The sequence below is a fragment of the Mus caroli genome, unplaced genomic scaffold, assembly GCF_978045245.1.
Source record: "Mus caroli unplaced genomic scaffold, Mus_caroli_1 scaffold_15, whole genome shotgun sequence".
NCBI classification, from domain to species: Eukaryota; Metazoa; Chordata; class Mammalia; order Rodentia; family Muridae; genus Mus; species Mus caroli.
This window is the reverse complement of record NW_028227270.1, coordinates 29,758,897-29,779,204: the sequence shown is the minus strand read 5'-3', so window position 1 is coordinate 29,779,204 and position 20,308 is coordinate 29,758,897. Positions and strand designations below refer to the sequence as shown.

At 39.7% G+C, this 20,308-nt stretch overlaps 1 protein-coding gene across 12 annotated transcripts in view; it reads left to right on the top strand.

Annotated features, from left to right (window-relative positions):
• The window catches only part of Ssbp2 (single stranded DNA binding protein 2), a 236,712-nt gene that overhangs the window by 99,662 nt on the left and 116,742 nt on the right, over positions 1-20,308 (top strand). For all 12 annotated transcript variants that reach the window (XM_029468161.2, XM_029468160.2, XM_021180034.2 and 9 more), the window contains one exon: positions 2,410-2,494. In XM_029468161.2, coding sequence (XP_029324021.1) covers positions 2,410-2,494 — 85 coding nt within the window. The remainder of the gene's footprint in view (positions 1-2,409; positions 2,495-20,308) is intronic.

Here is a 20,308-nt window from a genome sequence, read left to right as displayed (position 1 = left end):
TTAGTATTATGCGTTGGGAGGAATTTCTTTTCTGGTTCAGTCTATTTGGAGTTCTATAGGCTTCTTGTATGTTCAAGGGCATCTTTTTCTTTAGGTGAGGGAAGTTTTCTTCTATAATTTTGTTGAAGATATTTACCGGTCCTTTAAGTTGAAAATCTTCATCTATGCCTATTATCCTTATGTTTGGTCTTCTCATTGTGTCCTGGATTTCCTGGATCTTTTGAGTTAGTATCTTTTTGCATTTTGTATCTTCTTTGATTGTTGTGTCCATGTTTTCTATGGAATCTTCTGCATCTGAGATTCTCTGTTCCATCTCTTGTATTCTGTTGCTGATGCTTGCATCTATGGTTCCAGATTTCTTTCCTAGGATTTCTGTCTCCAGAGTTGTCTCCCTTTGTGATTTCTTTACTGTTTCTACTTCCATTTTTATGTCCTAGGTGGTTTTGTTCAATTCTTTCACCTGTTGGGTAGTGTTTTCCTGTAATTCTTTGAGTAATTTTTGTGTTTCCTCTTTTAGTGCTTCTAGCTGTTTACCTATGTTCTCCTGTATTTCTTTAAGGGAGTTATTTATGTCCTTCTCAAAGTCCTCCATCATCATATTGAGAAGTGACTTTAGATCCATTGCTTTTCTGGTATGATGGTGTATCCAGGACTTACTATGGTGGGAGAGTTTGGTTTTGATGATGCCAAGCAACCTTGGTTTCTGTTGCTTCTGTTCTTATGCTTGCCTCCTGCCATCTGATTATTTCAAGTGCTTGCTGCCCTCAATATATCTGATTGGAGCCTCTCCTTCCTATAATCACATTCTGGGTGTTTCAGAATTCTTGGCAGTCAAGCTTCCTCTGAGACCCTGAGATCCTGGTGTGACCAAACTCCTTGTATCCTGGTATCCTGAAATCCTAAGACCCTGGGCATTTTATAGCTCTTGGAAATAGTATCTCCTGTGGGGTCCATCAGGATGTCTGGCGCATTCGAATCCAAGGTATACCAGCACTGATCAGAAGGAACCCGAGCTGCTGGTCAGGCACTGCTCCGGTGTCCTTGCTCCTGCTGTCACAGGCCCATTGCAATTGGTTTGGAACAGATGTTGTATTCTACTCTCCAGTGATCCTAAGATCCTGGGGCTGCTAGGGCACCTGTGGCATGGAGAGACCTCTGGGGACTGTGGGACTGTCCTCCGAGTTCGTGCCCAAGGTGTCCTGGAACTGGTGTCGACCAGAAGGCACCTGAGCCCCTGGTCAGGCAGGTTTTCTATGTCCCTGCTGCTGGCATAGGCCCGTTGTGATTGTTTTGGAACAGATGTTGTGTTCCACTCACCAGTGATCTTAAGATCCTGGGCATGCTAGGGCACCTGTTGAGTGCCAAGTCCCCTGGTGACGGTGGGACTGTCTGCTGGGTTCATGCCCATGGAGGCTTGGTGTGGTTATCTTCTTGAAGATAGTCCTGCTGTATTGATGCTCTTCGTTACCAGGACTACTGTGTTTCTTTCTTGTTGATGAGAGAAAGAACCAGAAAGACTAAAGGACATATCAAAGGTGAAAGGTTCCTGTGCCCTCACACAGATTATAGCTTGATATTTTATTCATCCTTACAAGGGCAGTGTGTCTGTCCTGCCGTGAAAGCTGTGCTCTAACCATTTGAGATAGTGTTTTCCTTTGACGTGGTAGACTTGGCAAGGTGGAATAATATAATGTGATGGACTTTGATCGCATGCGGCCTGTGCACACCTGCTGCTGTGTCCTTAACTCCTCTTTCCTATTCAGGGTTAACTTGATAGCTGCAAAGATGGCCAGGGCCTTTATTTTTAAGTATAATTTTTGAATTATTTACAGGAATGAATTGGGATGATTCGTTTCAAAATTATTAACCTATTTTCGTTATTGAAGAAGGAAAAATGGAGATTTCGAGAAAATCTTGTTTGAGTAATGCAATGTTCTGGTTAGGGAGGCGGCCTGTGAGCTGCCTGAGATCGCCTTGCAAAAAAGGAAGAGAATTTTTATTATTAATCACAGAAGGACATCACTTATACTTCTCTTTTTCATGGGAAAGTTGGCTGAAGCTTTAGTTCAGCTAATTGTCAGTCACGTGAATAGCCAATCATAAGAACAAAGGTTTCCAACAACTTATCCATAAGGGTTGGATTCTCAGGACCAGACCAAAAAACCCATCTTGTTTTATAATTACTTTTTTCTTTTAGGAGAATGCTTAACAGTTCAGAAAAATGTTTAGGTAAAATATAGTTTTGGCATTAAGGGATCTGTCTGACCTTAAATCTTTCAAAGAAATAATACATGTTCTTAAGAAGAAAGGGTTTGCATAAAGAGTTATGTGCCTAATGTTTGTTGAACTTTGATTTTTTTTGTCCTCTCATATTAATGATTTTCTTAATGTTCCATAATTACTTTTCAGTGTATTTTGGGATCTCTACTGTGCAGCTCCAGAGAGACGGGAAACCTGTGAACACTCGAGCGAAGCAAAAGCCTTCCATGATTATGTAAGAGAACATGCACTTGTTAACAACGTGTTTCATACTAGGCTTGGTTTTCTAACCACTGCACGTCAAAAACATATTGGGCCTTTTCACTTTTTTCTGTGGTACTTAAGAGCTATGCCTGTATACCTTAAAAAAATGGATGGCTCATAATTAAAGTAGCAGTAGGAAAAGATGTTTGATATTTGCTGAAACTTAGCGTATAGAGTGGGAGTAAGTCCCAACATGAAAGGTACTTACCGTTAGGCATATGTGACTTGGAAAATCACAGAGTCATACACTCAGATCTATTCAGTTGTGTAATCACTGTCTGTCTGAATTCACTTGCTTTTTTTGGAGGAGGGGTGGGGAGAATTACTAGAGATCAGCCCCAGGACCTCACACATGGTTGACAGATGCGCTACTACTGAATTATATTCTCAGCACCTGAAGTTTCAAATGTGTATAAATGTATCAGTATTTCTTTATATTAAAAAATATCTTAAGCTCCATGTAAATAATATACTCTTGCACAGAAATAAAAAAAAGTGAATTAAAAATAAAGAATACTTTCACCACGTCTATAGAATTCAGTTCCTCAAATAAAACTTATTTGAATTAAAGAAAATATGAAAGAAGAGACCTAAAAATTCTAAGCAAAATAAAAATGTGATTTATTAAAAAAGATTCTTAAAGGCAGTAGATGCCTCTTTGCTTAAGTATGCCTTATAAAATACATTTTTTACTTTACAAATCAGATTATATTGAGGTAAATTTCTTCACGATAATGTTACATGTAAGACAGTCCTGTGAGGGGTCTCCTTGTATAGCTGACCAGAGAAGAAATATAGATTGAATCTGGGATGGAGGAAATTCTGCCTTTCTCTTCTGAAAATAGTCACGTCTGGAGCCTAAAGAAATATCCGGTGACACGTACTTAACCAGAGAGATACATGTCTTGGTGGCAGAGGGACGCATCATTCTGCAGAAAAATCTTTAAAAGTGAAGCTAGGCCTCAAAAGAAAAACATATTTTGTTCTTCTAAAGGGAAAAATGAGTTTAAAACCAAGAGACTTGTCTAGAAAACTCATAAGCCCTAAGTTGTGGCAGAAAGTTGTGCAGGGGTGAGAAGTTAGGTTCCTGGGTAGGTGGCAGGGCCTGTGCCTTGATGCATGGCTTGCTGTGATCACATTATCTGATACCAGTTGTATTTATCAGCTCCTGGGACAAGGAGAACACAGGAAAAGGGAGAGACAGGCAGATATTTAGGTCTCCAAACAGTGGTAACCAGAGCAGTGTTGTTTTGTTCTACACATGTGCAATGAGAGAAAGTCAAACAGTGTCTCAGCCATGGGCATTCCAAGGCATCTACCTGGGCAGAGCTGGATTCTTCATCTCTCTTGTCCTTCACGGAGAGACATGTGTAGAGACTGGTACTACCATTAAGTTGTAAACATGCCTACTAATTTTTCAAATTGGAATGCACTAGAGAGCACTCTATCATTATAGAAGTTTTAATATCTCCATGTACAGCTTAAGAAACTAATTGGGGCCAGAGAGGTTGGTCAGTCACTGAGAGGAATTGCTGGTCTCTCAGATGCCAGCTCCTGAGTGTGGCTCCTAGCACCTTCTCTTTAAATTAATTATTAATTAATTAATATTGTGGTATGTTATAATTGCTTCAGGGTATATGATACTCCCTGACAGCTGTAAACACATGGCATGCATATGTGCGGACACACATGCACACACAAATAAATCTTTAAAACAAGAAGTTAATTCCTTACTGTGGTAAGAGCCACCCTACTGTTCACATTGAGGCTTTCTGGGGAACACTGAGCTCATTCGACCCTGATTTTACAGACATAGGTAGATAAAGCGAGCACCTCACACATGTCCTCACAACTGCTTCCAGTCTGCTTCATTCACCAGGACTTCCTGAGTGCTGGTGTGACAATTGCTGTGTTCTTAGAAACTCATTTATTCTCTGTAACTTACTTATAGAAACACTCATGACTATTTCCCGATTCTTGAATAGTACAGTTTCTGAAATAGATCTGTATAACTCATGCATGCAAGGGGTTTGAAAGATGTGGGAGAAGATGGGGGAGGTGGAAGCAGAACAACCTCTCACTTCTCTGTGTCACAGGTTTAGAGCCTAGTGTGCAGTCATTTCCATCTGAGGGCAAATGTTTCCTGATGGTTTTCATGGTAGTTCCCAAGGAAGCATTCTGAATTACATTTTTTTCAATGGCTAAATTCTTTAGACTAAACAAATTTTGATTCAAATAAAATAACTCTATTTTTAAAAAATGAAATGGTAAAAGCTTAAAGTAAATAATGAGTATAGCCCCCTAACTAAAATGTTAATTATCTTTTTATATTTGGGTCATCACTTTGGGTTTTGTTTACATAATTTGTATGATTTACATATCTGTAGTGACTATTAATTTTCTATTAAGGAGATTTCTTTAAAATTATTTTCACTTTTTTGTATGTTTTCACTTCTCTGATTAGGGGTCTTAGCTAGGGTTACTCTCATAAACTCCTGGGAGTTTCCATTGTCCTAGATTTCCATCATCCCAGAGATGTATGCCCACCCCACCCCCAATTCCAGTTTTCTTTCCCTCCATCCTCCCCATACTTGATCTCTTCTGTTTCCCTCCCCTCCCCACCCAGGTCCCTTTCTCTGTTCACCCCCAATGTGTGTTTTATTTCCCCTTCTCAATGAGATCAAGCAACCTCCCATCAACCTTCCTTGTTACTTAGTTTCTTTGGGTCTGTAGATTGTAGCTTGATTATTCCTTACAGCTAATATCCATTTATGAGTACATACCATGTTTGTCTTTCTAGGTCTGGGCTACCTCACTCAGGATGATCTTTTCTAGCTCCATCCAATTTCCTGAAAATTTCGTGATGTCTTTGTTTTTAATAGCTGAGTAGTATTCCATTGTATAACTGAACCACATCTTCTCTATCCATTCTTCAGTGGAGGGACATCTGGGTTGTTTCCAGTTTCTGACTTTTTTTGGTGGTTTTTCGAGACAGGGTTTCTCTGTGTAGCCCTGGCTGTCCTGGAACTCGCTCTGTAGACCAGGCTGGCCTGGAACTCAGAAATCCGCCTGCCTCTGCCTCCTGAGTGCTGGGATTAAAGGCGTGCGCCACCACGCCCGGCTCAGTTTCTGACTATTGTGAATAAACCTGCTATGAATATAATTGAGCAAGTGTCCTTGTTGTATAGTGGAGTATCTTTTATGTATGTGCCTAGGAGTGATTGTTATAAAAGGGTCTTGAGGTAGAGCTATTCCCAATTTTCTGAAAAACTGTCAAGTTTATTTCCAAAATAGTTGTAAAAGTTTGCACTCAGACCAGAAGTGGAGGGATATCCCCTTGTTCCAACCCCTCATCAGCATGAGCTGTCTATCACGCAAGTTTTTGACCTTAGCCATTCTGACATATAACATGTCAGTATAACATGGAATCTCAGAGTCATTGTGATTTGCATTTTCCTAATAACTAAGGACATTGAACATTTCTTTAAGTGCTTTTTGGTCATTAGAGATTTCTCTGTTGAGAATTCTGTTTAGCTCCATACCCCACTTTAAATTGCCTTATTTGGCTTGTTGGTATTTCATTTCTTGAGTTTTTTTTAATAAATTAATGTAAGCATGTTTATTAGTAAAAAATAATTATACAGAAAATATAAGCTATGTAAGTATTAAAAATGACTGCAAATTATGATTCTAAAATATTCTCATTTGGAAATTATTCTTTATTACATAATTGCAAAAATTAAAATATAGAACAAATTTTATTTTTTACTATATATATTTTATAAGCTCAACTTTTTATTAGCAGTGTTTATCATATACCAATACACTTATCCTTTTCTCTGTCTACCAATCAAACAATCTTCTTTATGGTGTTTTCCATTTCTTGAGTTCTTAATATATTTTAGATATTAGACTTCTGGAAGATATAGGGTTGGTGAATCTCTTTTCCTAATCTGTAGGCTGCCATTTTGTCCTTTTACAGTGTCCTTTGCCTCACAGAAGCTTTTCAGCTCCATGAGGTACCATTAATTCATTGTTGGTCTTAGAACCTGAGCTATTGGTGTTATGTTCAGGAAGTTGTCTCCTGTGCCAATGCATTCAAGGCTATCACCCCATTTTTTCTTCTCTCAGGTTTAGTGTATCTGGTTTTATGTTGAGGTATTTGAACCATCTGGACTTGGGTATTGTGCAGGGTGATAAATATGGATCTATTTTCACTCTTCTACCTGCTGACATCCAGTTAGACCAGCACCCTGTCTTGAAGATGATGCTTAGTGAATTTTGTGCCTTTTCATACTAAATCCTCGTTACCCAGGCAGCACCTAGATTGTCCTGTGTAAAGAGATGCACCCAGATGGAGCATCTGTTGGCCTTGCAGTCACTTTCAGAGTAAAGGTGATTGTAAACCTTCTTAGATGCCTGCATGCTTGGGTCCCAATCTTTAAATGAATTCCTGGTCAAGGATGATATCTTTTCAAAATCAAGTTCTATTAACTAGTCATTAGCTTCTTAGGTTCCAGTGGGTCACAGTAAACATTTCCTTTTACGAAACAAAACAGAGGCTTTGGATGTAGTTCATTGATAAAAAAACATTTGCCTAATATCTAGGGGTACATTTTCTTATCTCCAGCATACTTTCTCATCTCTCTCTCCAGGCTGTCCTCAAATTCACAAAGATCTTCCTGCCTCTGCATCTAGAATGTTGAGATTAAAGCCACACATCACCATGTTGGGTAGAATGGATGTTTAATTAGGAAAAGATTGGCAGTCATGGAGAAGGACACAGTGTGTTTTGTTTTGGAATGGACATGAAATTTTGTGAACAAAGGACAGATTTTGGAAGATTGATATATATTTTTGACAGTTATTTCAAATTATGATACTTTTCTGTGGATGTGATTTTTTTTTTTAAGGGAAGCATTCAAGTAATTCTATCATATTGAATGAATGCTAATTTTATTTCCAAAACTCTCATATTTTTAAAGTTATTGATTTTTTTCTTTTATTTATTTATTTACACTCCAGATTTTATTTTCCTGTCACCTTTGGTCCACCCTCTGACTGTTCTGCATCCCATACCTCCTCCCCAGCCACCTGTCTACACAAGATGTCCCCACCCAACCAGACCTCTAAACTCCCTGGGTCTTCCAGTCTGTTGAGGGTTAGGTGCATCTTCTCTGACTGATCCCAGACCCAGCAGTCCTCTGCCGTATATGTGTTGGGGGCCTCATATCAGCTGGTGAACGATGCCTGGTTGGTGGTCCAGTGTCTGAGAGATCTCGGGGGTGGGTCCAGGTTAGTTGAGACTGCTGTTCGTCCTACAGGATGGCTATTCTCCTCAGCTTGTTCCAGCCTTTCCCTAATTCAACCACAGGGGTCAGCATCTTCTGTCCATTGGTTGGATGCAATCATCTGCATCTGACTCTTTCAGCTGCTTGTTGGATCTTCTGGAGTGCCATCATAATAGGTCCCATTTTGTGAGTGCTCCACAGCCTCAGTAATAGTGTCAGGCCTTGGGACCTACTCTTGAGCTGGATTTCACTATGGTCCTGTTGCTGGACCTCCTATTACTCAGGCTCCTCTTCATTTCCATTCCTGCAGTTCTTTCAGACAGGAACAATTATGGATCAGAATTTTGACTGTGGAATGGCAACCTCCTCCCTCACTTGATGCTCTGTCTTCCTGCTGGAGGTAGGTTCTATAAGTTCCCTCTCCCTACTGTCTGGCATTTCATCTAAGGTCCCTCTCTTTGAGTCCTGAGAGTCTCTTACCTCCAGGTCTCTGGTGCATTCTGGAGGGTCCCCTTAACTTCCTACCTCCCAAGGTTGCCTGTTTCCATTCTTTCTGCTGGCCTTCAGGGCCTCAGTCCTCCTTACCTAATACCAGATCAGATTCCTCTCTTCTGCCCCCCCCTCCCCCGGGCCCTCTCTTCCTCCCAACTTGTGATTGCTTTCTTCTCCCTCCCAAGTGGGTCTGAAGCATCCTCATTTGGGCCCTTCAGCTTGTTGACCTTTTTGAGTTCTGTGGACTATATCTTGGGTATTCTGTACTTTTTTTCCCAGCTAATAACTACTTATTAGTGAGTACATACCATGCATGTCCTTTTGGGTCTGAGATACCTCACTCAGGATGATATTTTCTAGTTCCATCCATTTGCCTACAAAACTCAGGATGTCCTCGTTTTTAATAGCTGAGTAGTACTCCATTGTGTAAATGAACCACGTTTTCTGTATCGATTGTTCTGTTGTGGGACGTCTGGGTTGTTTCCAGCTTCTGGCTATCACAAACAAGGCTGCTATGAACATAGTGGAGCATGTGCCCCTGTGGCATGGTGGGGCATCTTTTGGGTATATTCCCAAGAGTGGTCTAACTGGGTCTTCAGGTAGATCTATTTCCAATTTTCTGAGGAACCTCTAGATTGATTTCCAGAGTGGTGGTTCCAGTTTGCAATCCCACCAGCAATGGAGGAGTGTTCCTCTTTTTTCACATCCTCTCCAACATGTGTTGTCACCTTAGGTTTTGATTTTAGCCATTCTGATTGGTATAAGTTGGAATCTCAGGGTCATTTTGATTTGGTTTAACTGGCTGTCTGTATGTAGAAAAATAAAAATAGACCCATATTTGTCACCTTGCCCAAAGCTCAAGTCCAAGTGAATTAAGGCCCTCAACATAAAACCTGATCCACTGAATCTAATAGAAGAGAAAGTGGGAAAGAGCCTTGAACTCATTGGCACAGGGGAAATGTCCTAAACAGAACTCCAATGGCTCATGCTATAAGATCAAGAATTGATAAATGAGATCTCATGAAACTGGAAAGCTTCTATAAGGCAAAGGACATAGTTAATAAGACAGATTAGCAGCCTACAGATTGGGAAAAAATACTTCACTAACTCCACATCCGATAGAAGCTAACCGCCAAAATAACCAAACAACCCAATCAAAAAATGGGATATAAAACTAAACTGAAGATTCACAACAGAGGAATCTCTAATGAATGAGAAGCACCTTAAGAAATGTTCAAAGTCCTTAGTGATCAGAGCAATGCAAATCAAAACGACCCTGAGAAGATTGATATTTTTAAGCAACCTTCATATGTTGATAGACTCTGTAGCAGTTGCAAAAAATATAACACTTCAAAAATTTCCCTCATGATAACATCTCAAAAAATATAATAATCATACTGGAATGTCAACTTTAATATAGTCTACTGTTTTATTGGGATGTGCATGCTTTTACATGTATTCCAGAATGTGTGTTTAAGCTGATGTGACTTTTATTATAGCTTATATTTGCAAATCTACCTAGCAGTCCAGATACAGAGCAAGTATGCTTCCTGTGTCTTTTTTGTTTTTGTTTTTGTTTTTAATTTTATGTCTATATCTGCCTCTTTAATCTGTTGTTCTTTTCTCTTAGGGTTTCTTTTCTCTTTTCATTTATTTATTTATTTATTCACTTTATATCTCAATCTACACTAGAGGTGTATTATGATTAACTTTTCCAAATTCAGGGTTTATCTGTTAATAAAATACACAATTATTATATTAGTAAAGAATGCTTTAAGCTTAGTTTTCTGATGTTTTTGTTTGTTTATTTTTTTCAGTCTGCCCAGTGGTAGATTTCCATGTGAGTGCTTAACTTGCATGTTCTCAGGTGCTCAGTTGGGAGTGCAGTGCCCTTCATTTTCCTGTTAAGTGCATGATTGTTTTTATTCTCTGTTGTTCAGAATATTTAGTTAAAATAACTATGGAAGTTGTAAGGGAAGCATTTCTTAAAGAAAGATGGCTTTCCTGGCTGCTCTAATATTTACTCATTTTGCTATTTTGTTGCTACAGTAAGAAAAATAAGGAAAACAACTTGTAAGGAATTTAGTATTTTTTCCTTTAGGTAGTTTGTATTTCAAAACTTTTAATTACCAAATTATTTCTGGCTTGTATCGTTTCCTGTTTTTCTTATGTATGAAGCTGTTCCTTATAACTCTTTCTGATAATTCTGAATTATTTAACACAATGCCAGAGTCATTATGGAAGATTGGTGTGAATCTTATTTTGTAACTAAAGTATGAGTAAGATAGAACACACAGTTAATGTCATGGGCCATAAGTGCACACGCACATGATACATATTTGTAGCCATGAAATATCTGAGAGGCAGTGTTGTAACTGTTTCATCTAGCATTTACTCTACACATCTTGTGTTCATTTTTTTTAACACTCAAGTTTTGCCATTTCAATTTTTAAAAAAATTTTGCTTTTGTTTTTCATTAATGAAAAGTATATCTATTGATGTTGCAGTACTGTAGTAGGTACTAAGGAGGTAGCATGGAAACAACCTCAGCCCACAGAGATTCCTTTGATAGGGAGACAAGTCAACTGGTGAGCACGGCAGCACCTACTCTTGGCAATGAGTGAGAACTGAGGGAACATTTGGAGGTGGAGTTTTAAACCAAGTCTGCACATGGAAAGGAAAGCTGCCCAGAGGAGCTTAGCAGTTGAGAATTTGTGACGTTTCCTAAGTGTAGAACACTGGCAGTCATGTCCTTCTCTGCATCTCCCCACTCTCTGTAATGCTCAGGGAGAGGTGACCACACAGTGCACGCACATGTGTAGATTACTGCAGAAAGGTTATAGGTGTCTTGCTTGATTTCAGAAGGAAGCTTCTGGGATGAGCTGGGTAGTTGCAAACTTGACATAGAAAGGCCACCCCTACATCCAGATACAACTCCCCTTCTCCTATCCTCAGAAAAGAGCAGGATACACAGAGCTATCAGCTCAATACAGCATAAAATATACAATACTAGGTACATATTATTATATCAAAGCTGGACAGGGCAACCCAGTAGGAAGCAAAAGGTTCCAAAGTCAGGCAAAGGAGTCAGAGACAGCACCTGTTCCCAATGCTAGGAGTCTCACAGGGAACACAGGTATAGCTACACAATCATAGATACATACAGAGAACCTAGGCCAGACACATGCAGGGTCCCTGATCTCTGTGAGCCCACTAGAGTCCCCATTACTTGATTCTATGGGCTGTGTTCCTGTCCCTCTGACTTTTCCAATCCTTCCTCACTATCCTCCACAGAACTCCCCAAACTCTACCTAACACTTGGCTGTGGGACTTTGCATGTGTTCCTATCAGCTGCTGGATGACATCTCTCTGGTCTCTCTGATGCTAGGCTCCAGTTCCAGAACATCCTGTAAACGTGACAAACTAACTAGGTTGGGGGTTTTGTGGCTGGGATTGTGTTGCAGTCCCCAAGTTGAGGCCTTGCGTGGTTATAGAGGATGACCATGTCCCTATTACTAGGAGTCTTTGCTAGTGTTTTCTCTCAGATTTCATGGAGTCTCCATTGCACTGGGTTTCACCTCACTCATTAAGTGTTCCCCAGTTGCAGTTGTTTCTCTCAGTATTCTCTCCCTCCATCCCCAATTACCGGATCCCTCCTTTATTCTATTTCCCCTTTCCGAGGAGATCCTTAAGTGCCTCTTTTTTTTTTCTTTTAAAATATTTTTTATTAGGTATTTTCCTCATTTACATTTCCAATGCTATCCCAAAAGTCCCCCATGCCCCCCCCCCACTCCCCTACCCACCACTCTCACTTTTTGGCCCTGGCATTCCCCTATACTGAGGCATATAAAGTTTGCATGACCAATGGGCCTCTCTTTCCACTGATGGCCGACTAGGCCATCTTCTGATACATATGCAGCTAGAAACACGAGCTCCAGGGGGTACTGGTTAGTTCATATTGTTGTTCCACCTATAGGATTGCAGACCCCTTTAGCTCCTTGTGTACTGTCTCTAGCTCCTCCATTGGGGGCCCTGTGATCCATCCAATATCTTACTGTGAGCATCCACTTCTGTGTTTGCTAGGCCCCGGCCTAGTCTCACAAGAGACAGCTATATCAGGGTCCTTTCAGCAAAATCTTGCTAGTGTATGCAATGGTGTCAGCGTTTGGAGGCTAATTATGGGATGGATCCCTGGATATGGCAGTCTCTAGATGGTCCATTGTTTTGTCTCAGCTCCAAACGTTGTCTCTGTAACTCCTTCCATGGGTGTTTTGTTCCCAATTCTAAGAAGGGGCACAGTGTCCACACTTTGGTCTTCCTTCTTCTTGAGTTTCATGTGTTTCGCAAATTATATCTTATATCTTGGGTATTCTAAGTATCTGGGCTAATAGCCACTTATCAGTGAGTACATATTGTGAGAGTTCCTTTGTGATTGGGTTACCTCACTCAAGATGATGCCCTCCAGGTCCATCCATTTGCCTAGGAATTTCATAAATTCATTCTTTTTAATAGCTGAGTAGTACTCCATTGTGTAAATGTACCACATTTTTTTGTATCCATTCCTCTGTTGAGGGGCATCTGGGTTCTTTCCAGTTTCTGGCTATGAACATAGTGGAGCATGTGTCTTTCTTACCAGTTGGAACATCTTCTGGATATATGCCCAGGAGAGGTATTGCGGGATCCTCCGGTAGTACTATGTCCAATTTTCTGAGAAACCGCCAAACTGATTTCCAGAGTGGTTGTACAAGCTTGCAATTCTTCTTTCTCCACATCCTTGCCAGCATCTGCTGTCACCTGAATTTTTTAAGTCCTCCTTGTTAGTTTCTCTGGGTCTGTGGATTGTAGCATTAATTTTTACTTTATGGCCAATACACACTTAAAAGTGAGTACATACCATGTTTGTCTTTCTGGGTCTGGGGTACCTTGCTCAGGAAGAGTTTTTTTTTTCCTAATTCAATCCATTTGCCAGCAAATTTCATAATGTCATTTTTCCCGTTTAAGACAGCCGAGTAGTCCTCTGTTGTATAAATGTACCACATTTTTATAAATCCGTTCTTCAGATGAGGGACATCTAGGTGGTTTTTAGTTTCTAGCTATTACAAATAAAGCTGCTGTTAACATGGTTGAACAGTCTTACTTGTTAGGTAGGACAGAGCATCCTTGGGGTATATAGCAACATGTGGCTGGGCCTTGAGGTAGAGTGATCCCCGGTTTTCTGACAAGCCGCCATATTGATTTCCAAAGTGGCTGTCCAAATTTACAGTCTCACCAGCAGTGGAGGAGTGTTTGCCTTGCTCCACAGCCTTGCCAGCATGAGATGTCGCTTGTGGACTTGGTTTTAGCTATTCTGCCAAGTGTAAGAAGGGATTTCAAGGTTGTTTTTATGTGCATTTTCCTGATGGCTAAGGATGTTGAACCTTTCAAGTGTTTCTCAGGTACTTGAGATTCCTCTGTTGAAAATTCTCTGTTTAGGTCTGTACTACATTTTTAAATTTGTGGCTGTTATGAAGGGTATTACTTCCCTGATTTCTCTTTCAGCCCCTTTGTTATTTATATACAAGAGGGCTACTGATTTTATTTTATTAGTTAATCTTTTATCTAGCTATTTTGCTGAAAATGTACACAGCTGTAGGAGTTTCCTGATGTATGCTATCATATCTTTGAATATTGGTACTTTGACTTCTTCCTATCCAATTTGAATCCCTTTGATCTCCTTTAGTTGTCTTATTTCCCTGGTTAGAACTTTAAGTACAGTATTGAAGAGAAATTGAGAGAGTGGACAGCCTTATCTTGTTCATGTGTTTAGGGGGTATAGGCTTACTGTAAATTGTCTTTATTATATGTAGGTATGTCTCTTATAATCCCTGATCTTTCAAAAACTTGTATCAGGATGATGTGTTGGATTTTGTCAGTAGCTTTTTCATGTGGGTTTTTTCTTTCAGTTTGTTTGTGTGTTGGATTAAACTGACAGATTTTCATATGTTTAACCGTCTGTGCATCTCTAGAGTATAGCGTACTTGTTCATGGTAGATTATGTTTTTGATGAGTTCTTGGATTTGGTTTGCATGTATTTTATTGAGTACTTTTGCATCTATGTTCATGAGGGAAATTGGTTTGAAATTCTCTTTGCTGAATCTTTGTGTGGTTTGGGTATCATGGTGACTGTGGACTCATAAAATTAATTTGACAATGTTTCTTTTGTTTCTATCTTGTGGAATAATTTGAGGAGTATTGATATTAGCTCTTATTGAAAGTATGGTAGAATTCTCATCAAAACATTTTGGCCCCCGGATTTTTTAGTTTGGGGAGTTTTAGTGACTGCTTTTATTTCCTTGTGGTATATGGGGGGGGTTATAGGTCTATTTAACTTGTTTATCTCATCTTGATTTAATTTTGGCAAGTGGTATCTATAAAGAAAATGGCCCATTTCTTTTAGGTTTTCCAGTTTTGTTGAGTAAATGGTTTGGAAGCATGCCCTGGTGATTCTTTGGATTTCCTCAATGTTTGTTGTTAATTGCTGTTTTTAGTTCTGATTTTGTTAATTTGGATATTCTCTCTCTGCCTTTTAGATAGTTTGGCTAAGGGTTGATCCTTTTGAATTTTCTCAAAGAACCAACTCTTGGTTTCATAATTCTTTGTATCCTTTTTTATTATTTCCTACCATCTACTCCTCTTCTGTATGCTTCTTTTTTCAGGTATGTGGGAAATTTTAAAATCGACTGGCTACTGCTGGCAATCCTCTACCCATGTGTGGTCCCACCACCTCTGTCTCTAACTAGTCCCCCCGCCATCTCCCTCCCCCCCCCAACACACACACAGTGACTGATCACTGTGTTCTCAACTCTGGTTTTGTCCCTGGAGCCACTAGTTCCCACTGGGCTACTCTGCCTGCAAACTCCCTGACAGGCCTAGAGCTCCTGAGTTCCCTTCCCTGCCCAGCTAGCCCCACACAATGACTGTCCACCCACCGTCAGCCTCCACAACACCCAGCAACCCGGTAGAAACAAAACTCTAGAAGCTTATAATTAACAAGTCAGATTTATACATCAATAAATTCTCAATTCACAAAATGCCAGTACAAAAATTTCAGAATGAGTTGATAATGATAAAAGCTTCTCATCTAGATTAGACAAATTATCCCAATTATTCTAACCTTTATGATATCATAACTACCTGTGGCTATTTAAAGCCATGCTTGTTCAGGTTTTTCTTCTTGTCCATCCGCCTCCATCTTGGCCTTCCTTCTCTCCCAAGACAGCTCTGTCCCTGCAGCTCTTAACTCAGCCTCGCTTTTCTCTGTCCAATCACAGGCCTCTTGCTGCACTAATATTTTAATGTATTTGGACAGGGAAAATCCTGTCACAAGATCTCTCTAACTCTTTATGAAGGCACTTAGTGAAATGAATTTTTTAGTACCACTTTTATTGTGTTCCATAAGTTTAGGTATGTTGTGAGTCTATTTTCATTGAATTCTAGGAAGTCTTTAATTTATTTATTTCTGCCTTGATTCAGTAGTCATTCTTTTAAAGCTGTTCAATTTCCATGAGTCTGTAGGCTTTATGTTGTTGCTGTCATTGTTGAAATCCAGCTTTAATCTGTGGTAGTCTAATAGGATGCAATGGGCTATTTCAATTTTCTTTTATCTCTTGAGAGACTTGCTTTGTGAACAAGTATGTAGTCAATTTTGGAGAATGTTTCATGATGAGCTGAAAAGAAGGTATATTCATTTGTGTTTGGGTGAAATGTTCTGTAAATATCTGTTAAGTCCATTTGATTAATAATGTTTGTTAACTTCATTATTTTTCTGTTAGGTTTTTGTCTGATTGAGCTGTCTATTGGTGAAAGTGGGATATTGAAATCTCCCACTATTAATGTGAGGGTGTGAAGTGTAATTTAAGCTTTGGTAATGTTTCTTTTACAAATGTGGATGCCCTTGCATTTGGGGCATAGATTTTGAAAACTATAGCATTATCTTGGTGGATTTTTTCTTTGATGAGAATGAAATGTCTTTCCCCATCTCTTTTGATTAATTTTGTTTGAAAGTTTATTTTGTTATGTTTTAGAATAGCTACACCATCTTGCTTCTTGGGTTTATTTACTTAGAATAAGTTTTTTTTTTCAATATTTTATTCTCAGCTAATGTCTATGATGCTGAGGTGTGTTTCTTGGATGCAGCAGTAGGTGTCACATTCATTCTGTTAGTCTGTATCTTTTTATTAGGAAATTGAGCCTATTGATATTGAAAGATATGAAGGATCAATGATTATGAGTTCCTGTTATTTTGTAGTAGTTGGTAGTGATTGTGTCTGTTTTCCTTTTTTGGGTTTGATGGTGTGAGATTATTTACTGTGTTTCTGTGAGTGTAGTTAACTCTTTGAGTTGGAGTTTTTCTCCTAGTACCTTCTTTAGAGCTGTTTTTGTGGATAAATATATTTAAATATAAATTTATCATGGAATATCTTCTTTTCTCCATCTATGGTGATTGAAATTTTGCTGAGTATAGTGGTCTTGACTGCCATCTGTGATGCTTTAAAGTCTGCATCATATCTGTCCAAGCCCTTCTGGCTTTTAGAGTCTCCATTGCAAAGTCGGGTATAATTCTGACAGATCTGTCTTTATCCGTTACTTTTCCCTTGAAACTTTTGGTATTCTTTCCTTGTTCTACACATGTATTGTTTTGATTATTATATGGTGATGGATGGGCCTTCCTTCTCTGGTCCTATCTATTTGGTTTTCTGTTTTCTTCCTGTACCTTTATAGGCATGTCCTTCCTTAGTTGGGAAAATTTTCTTCTGTGATTTTTGTGGGCCTTTGGATGGGAATCTTCCGTTCCTGATATTTGTAGGTTTGGCCTGTTCATGGAGTCCTAGATTTACTGGATGTTTTGTGTCAGGAATTTGTTTTAGATTTAACATTTTCTTTGACTGATGTATCTATTTCTTCCTCATATCTTCAACGTTTGAGATTCTCTCTTCCATCTCTTCTATTCTATTGGTGATGCTTATGTCTGAGGTTCCTATTGACTTACCTAGATTTTTCCATTTCCAGAAATTCCTTGGTTTGTGTTTTCAAGTTTTGAATAGTTTTGTTTTCTTCACGTGTTTGCTTGTTTTGTCTTATTTTTTGTTTGTTTGTTTCAGTTTTTATTGTTTATTTCCCTCAATTCCTTTAAGGAATTTACTCATTTCAGTTTCAAGGACCTCTATCATTGTCAGGTTTGTTTTAAGGTTGTTTGCTTGTACTTCAACTGTTGGACTGTTGAGGGTTTGGTGTGGTGGGATGGCTTGGCTCTGCTGGTGACACCAATATGCCCTTGCTACACTGGTTATGTTTTTACACTGCAGTCTAGGCATGTGGATTTAGAGTGAGTGTAGGTCTAGGTGCTGATTTCTGGGGCTGTCCTTGTTGTTTTTTCCTCTATGTTCTTGCTCACATGGCCTATGGTTGAGTAGATGGTCTCCACTGAAGTTGGCTACTGGACTTCTGACGATCTGCATTGAGCAGGGATTTCTGCCCAAGTTCAGACCTGGAGTTCTGTTGATGTGTATAGCCGCAGTTTGGCTGAGGGTCCTCTGGGGTTTAGGATGCTGCCCTGGCTTCTGGTGGGGTAGGAGGCTTCAGCTCGTTTTCAGGGAGCTTATTCTGGTCTTGGATAGGGTAGGAGGTTCATGGCACATATCTTTAGAGAGTCCTCTGCTGAGGAGGAGTCTCAGACTTTATCAAGCACATCTAACCACTCATTCTCCCTTCACTGCCACATGAATGGACTGCAGCACAAACCTGCGATTCCTGCCAGCAGTAAAAACCATGACATTTCCAAATCTCTGAAAAGGCAGAATTCTAAACAGATGCTTGTATCTAACTATTAAACTGTCTTCAACAAATCTAATATTGATAACAGTAGGTATATTTTATTGATTTTTTTTTTGAAAAACATTCTCAGCTATTCTTTCTTGGGAGATATTGCAAAGATGGAGGGTATTGTGTCCAAGTACACATACCCATGTATAGATGTGGAAGGCCAGAGGCCGATATTCAGCATCTCCCTCTATTATACTGAATCTTATTTTTTGAGACATTTTCTCTCAAAGAACCTGAAACTTGCAGTTCATACAGTATAGATTGACTGGACCCCAAACTCTAGGGATCATATGTCTGCCTCCCCAGCCCTGACATTTCAGATGTGTTTTTATACCTGTAGCTTTTCTGTGGGTCTGGGGATCTGAGCTCAGGTCTTCAGGTTTATATAACATATATTTTCCACATGGAGCCATCACCAAAGTCGTGTAATTCAATGTGTTTCTGTCACTTCTTTCTCTCTCTGCTAGAGGTTTGTTTATAAGTATGCTACTCTTAGATAGAGATATTCTTTTCTGCTTACTTTTCCTTGCATTTCACTTGGGAACATACTACTGTCATGGATTTATTTTATACTGTGTATCAATAAAAATGTCCGTCAGTGTTCCACATGTGCACACTCTCCTCCTGCTCTCCCCTGCTGCACTCTGCCTGATCTCCCTCTTTTCACACTAATGATTTGTTCTGAGGCCCAGTGAGTTTATCCAGGGCTGCCTGTGTGACTGTGACTTGGAGTCACCTTCTAGAGCCTGGTCCTCAGTGTGTGCACAGTGGAAGACAATGACTCCCGCTTTCCAGAATCTATCCAGTCAGTCTATCAGGTAAGCTAAGGCCCATGAGGCACTCACCCACACATGACTCTACAGAGCGTTGGTCTTGTACAGTATGGTTTGAGCTTTTCCTTTATTGATTCTCTATAATGTTGAGTTTGCTGATGATGTGGTCAAACATAGTCCCCATCTCTGTTGCCATAGTTTCTGTTTCAGTTCCTTTCATTGCATCCTTCTCTGTTTGATTGTTTAACCATTTCTACTAGAACCTCTTTGGTGTCTTGTTTGCTTGTTTCTGTTCTCTGGCTGTACTAGAGCCTTTAACCTGTTTGTTAAAGATACCTTAAATTTCAGGCCCTTTAGTTCCAATAACATTGTCAGTCTCTGGCTTCATTTCTTAGACATCTGTGTTCTTTCATGTTCTTTTGGTTGAAAGTAAAACATTTGTAAAATTATGCTTGGAAAAATGGACTTGTGCCACCTTTAATGTGCATGATGGCAGATTAGTCTCCTGGTCTGAGTTGTGCTTTATGGCTATAACATTTCTGTTTATTTGATTCTTGCTGGCTTGGTAATGAGGAGGGGTAGAGGTGGCTGATTCTGTTCTGGTTTAGCCTCAGTCTTGGGCACAGCCCGTTTCCCTGTCTCAGGTAAGCACATCTTATTCAGTGGTAGGTGAAGTCTTGGATCATGACATTCCCTAAGTTTCTCAGGTGGGACAGATTTTATTTATTTAACCTTTCCTGCTGCATGGATGTCAACTTGTTTTCCGAGAGCATTCTATATACTGCTGTTCTTTTAGCAGCTTAAACATTGTGCATCTTAGTGAAAATGGTACCTGGAGAGAGTTGTTCTTCCTGCTGTCGAGACCTGTTGTCCAAGGGAGTCTCTTCCCATTCTCTTGTTCTGTCCAATTTTTTCTTGAGTACTTTGTGAAGTGGTAGAGACTAGCCTCTGAGTGGGTGAGCATCTCCATGGTGTTTGTGACTCAAAGAAGTTCTGAATTCTCCAGCTAGTTCAGATTCGGTCTTTAGCAGCTAAAACTTTTAGCTTGAGTGCTTCTCAACAGCTTGACTCCTTCTCGAAGCTCGTTCACACCATCAAAGGCGCATTGTATGTCCTGTGTCACCTTGCAGGCATCTGCCTTGCCTTACAACCAATTCTCTGACAAGTCTGGAACATTTGAGTTGTTTTAGAAATATTCCTTTGGTAGTTATTGCAGGCTTCAGGTTCCCACATCCAAGTGAGTCTGTCACGATGTGCCTTTTGTCGCCCATTACACCTGCCAGGCTGTGCATGTGACCTAGGCCCACAGTTCCTACTTACCGTTCTTTCTGATAAATCATTTTAAAAATTTGGTGAGGGCCTGATGAT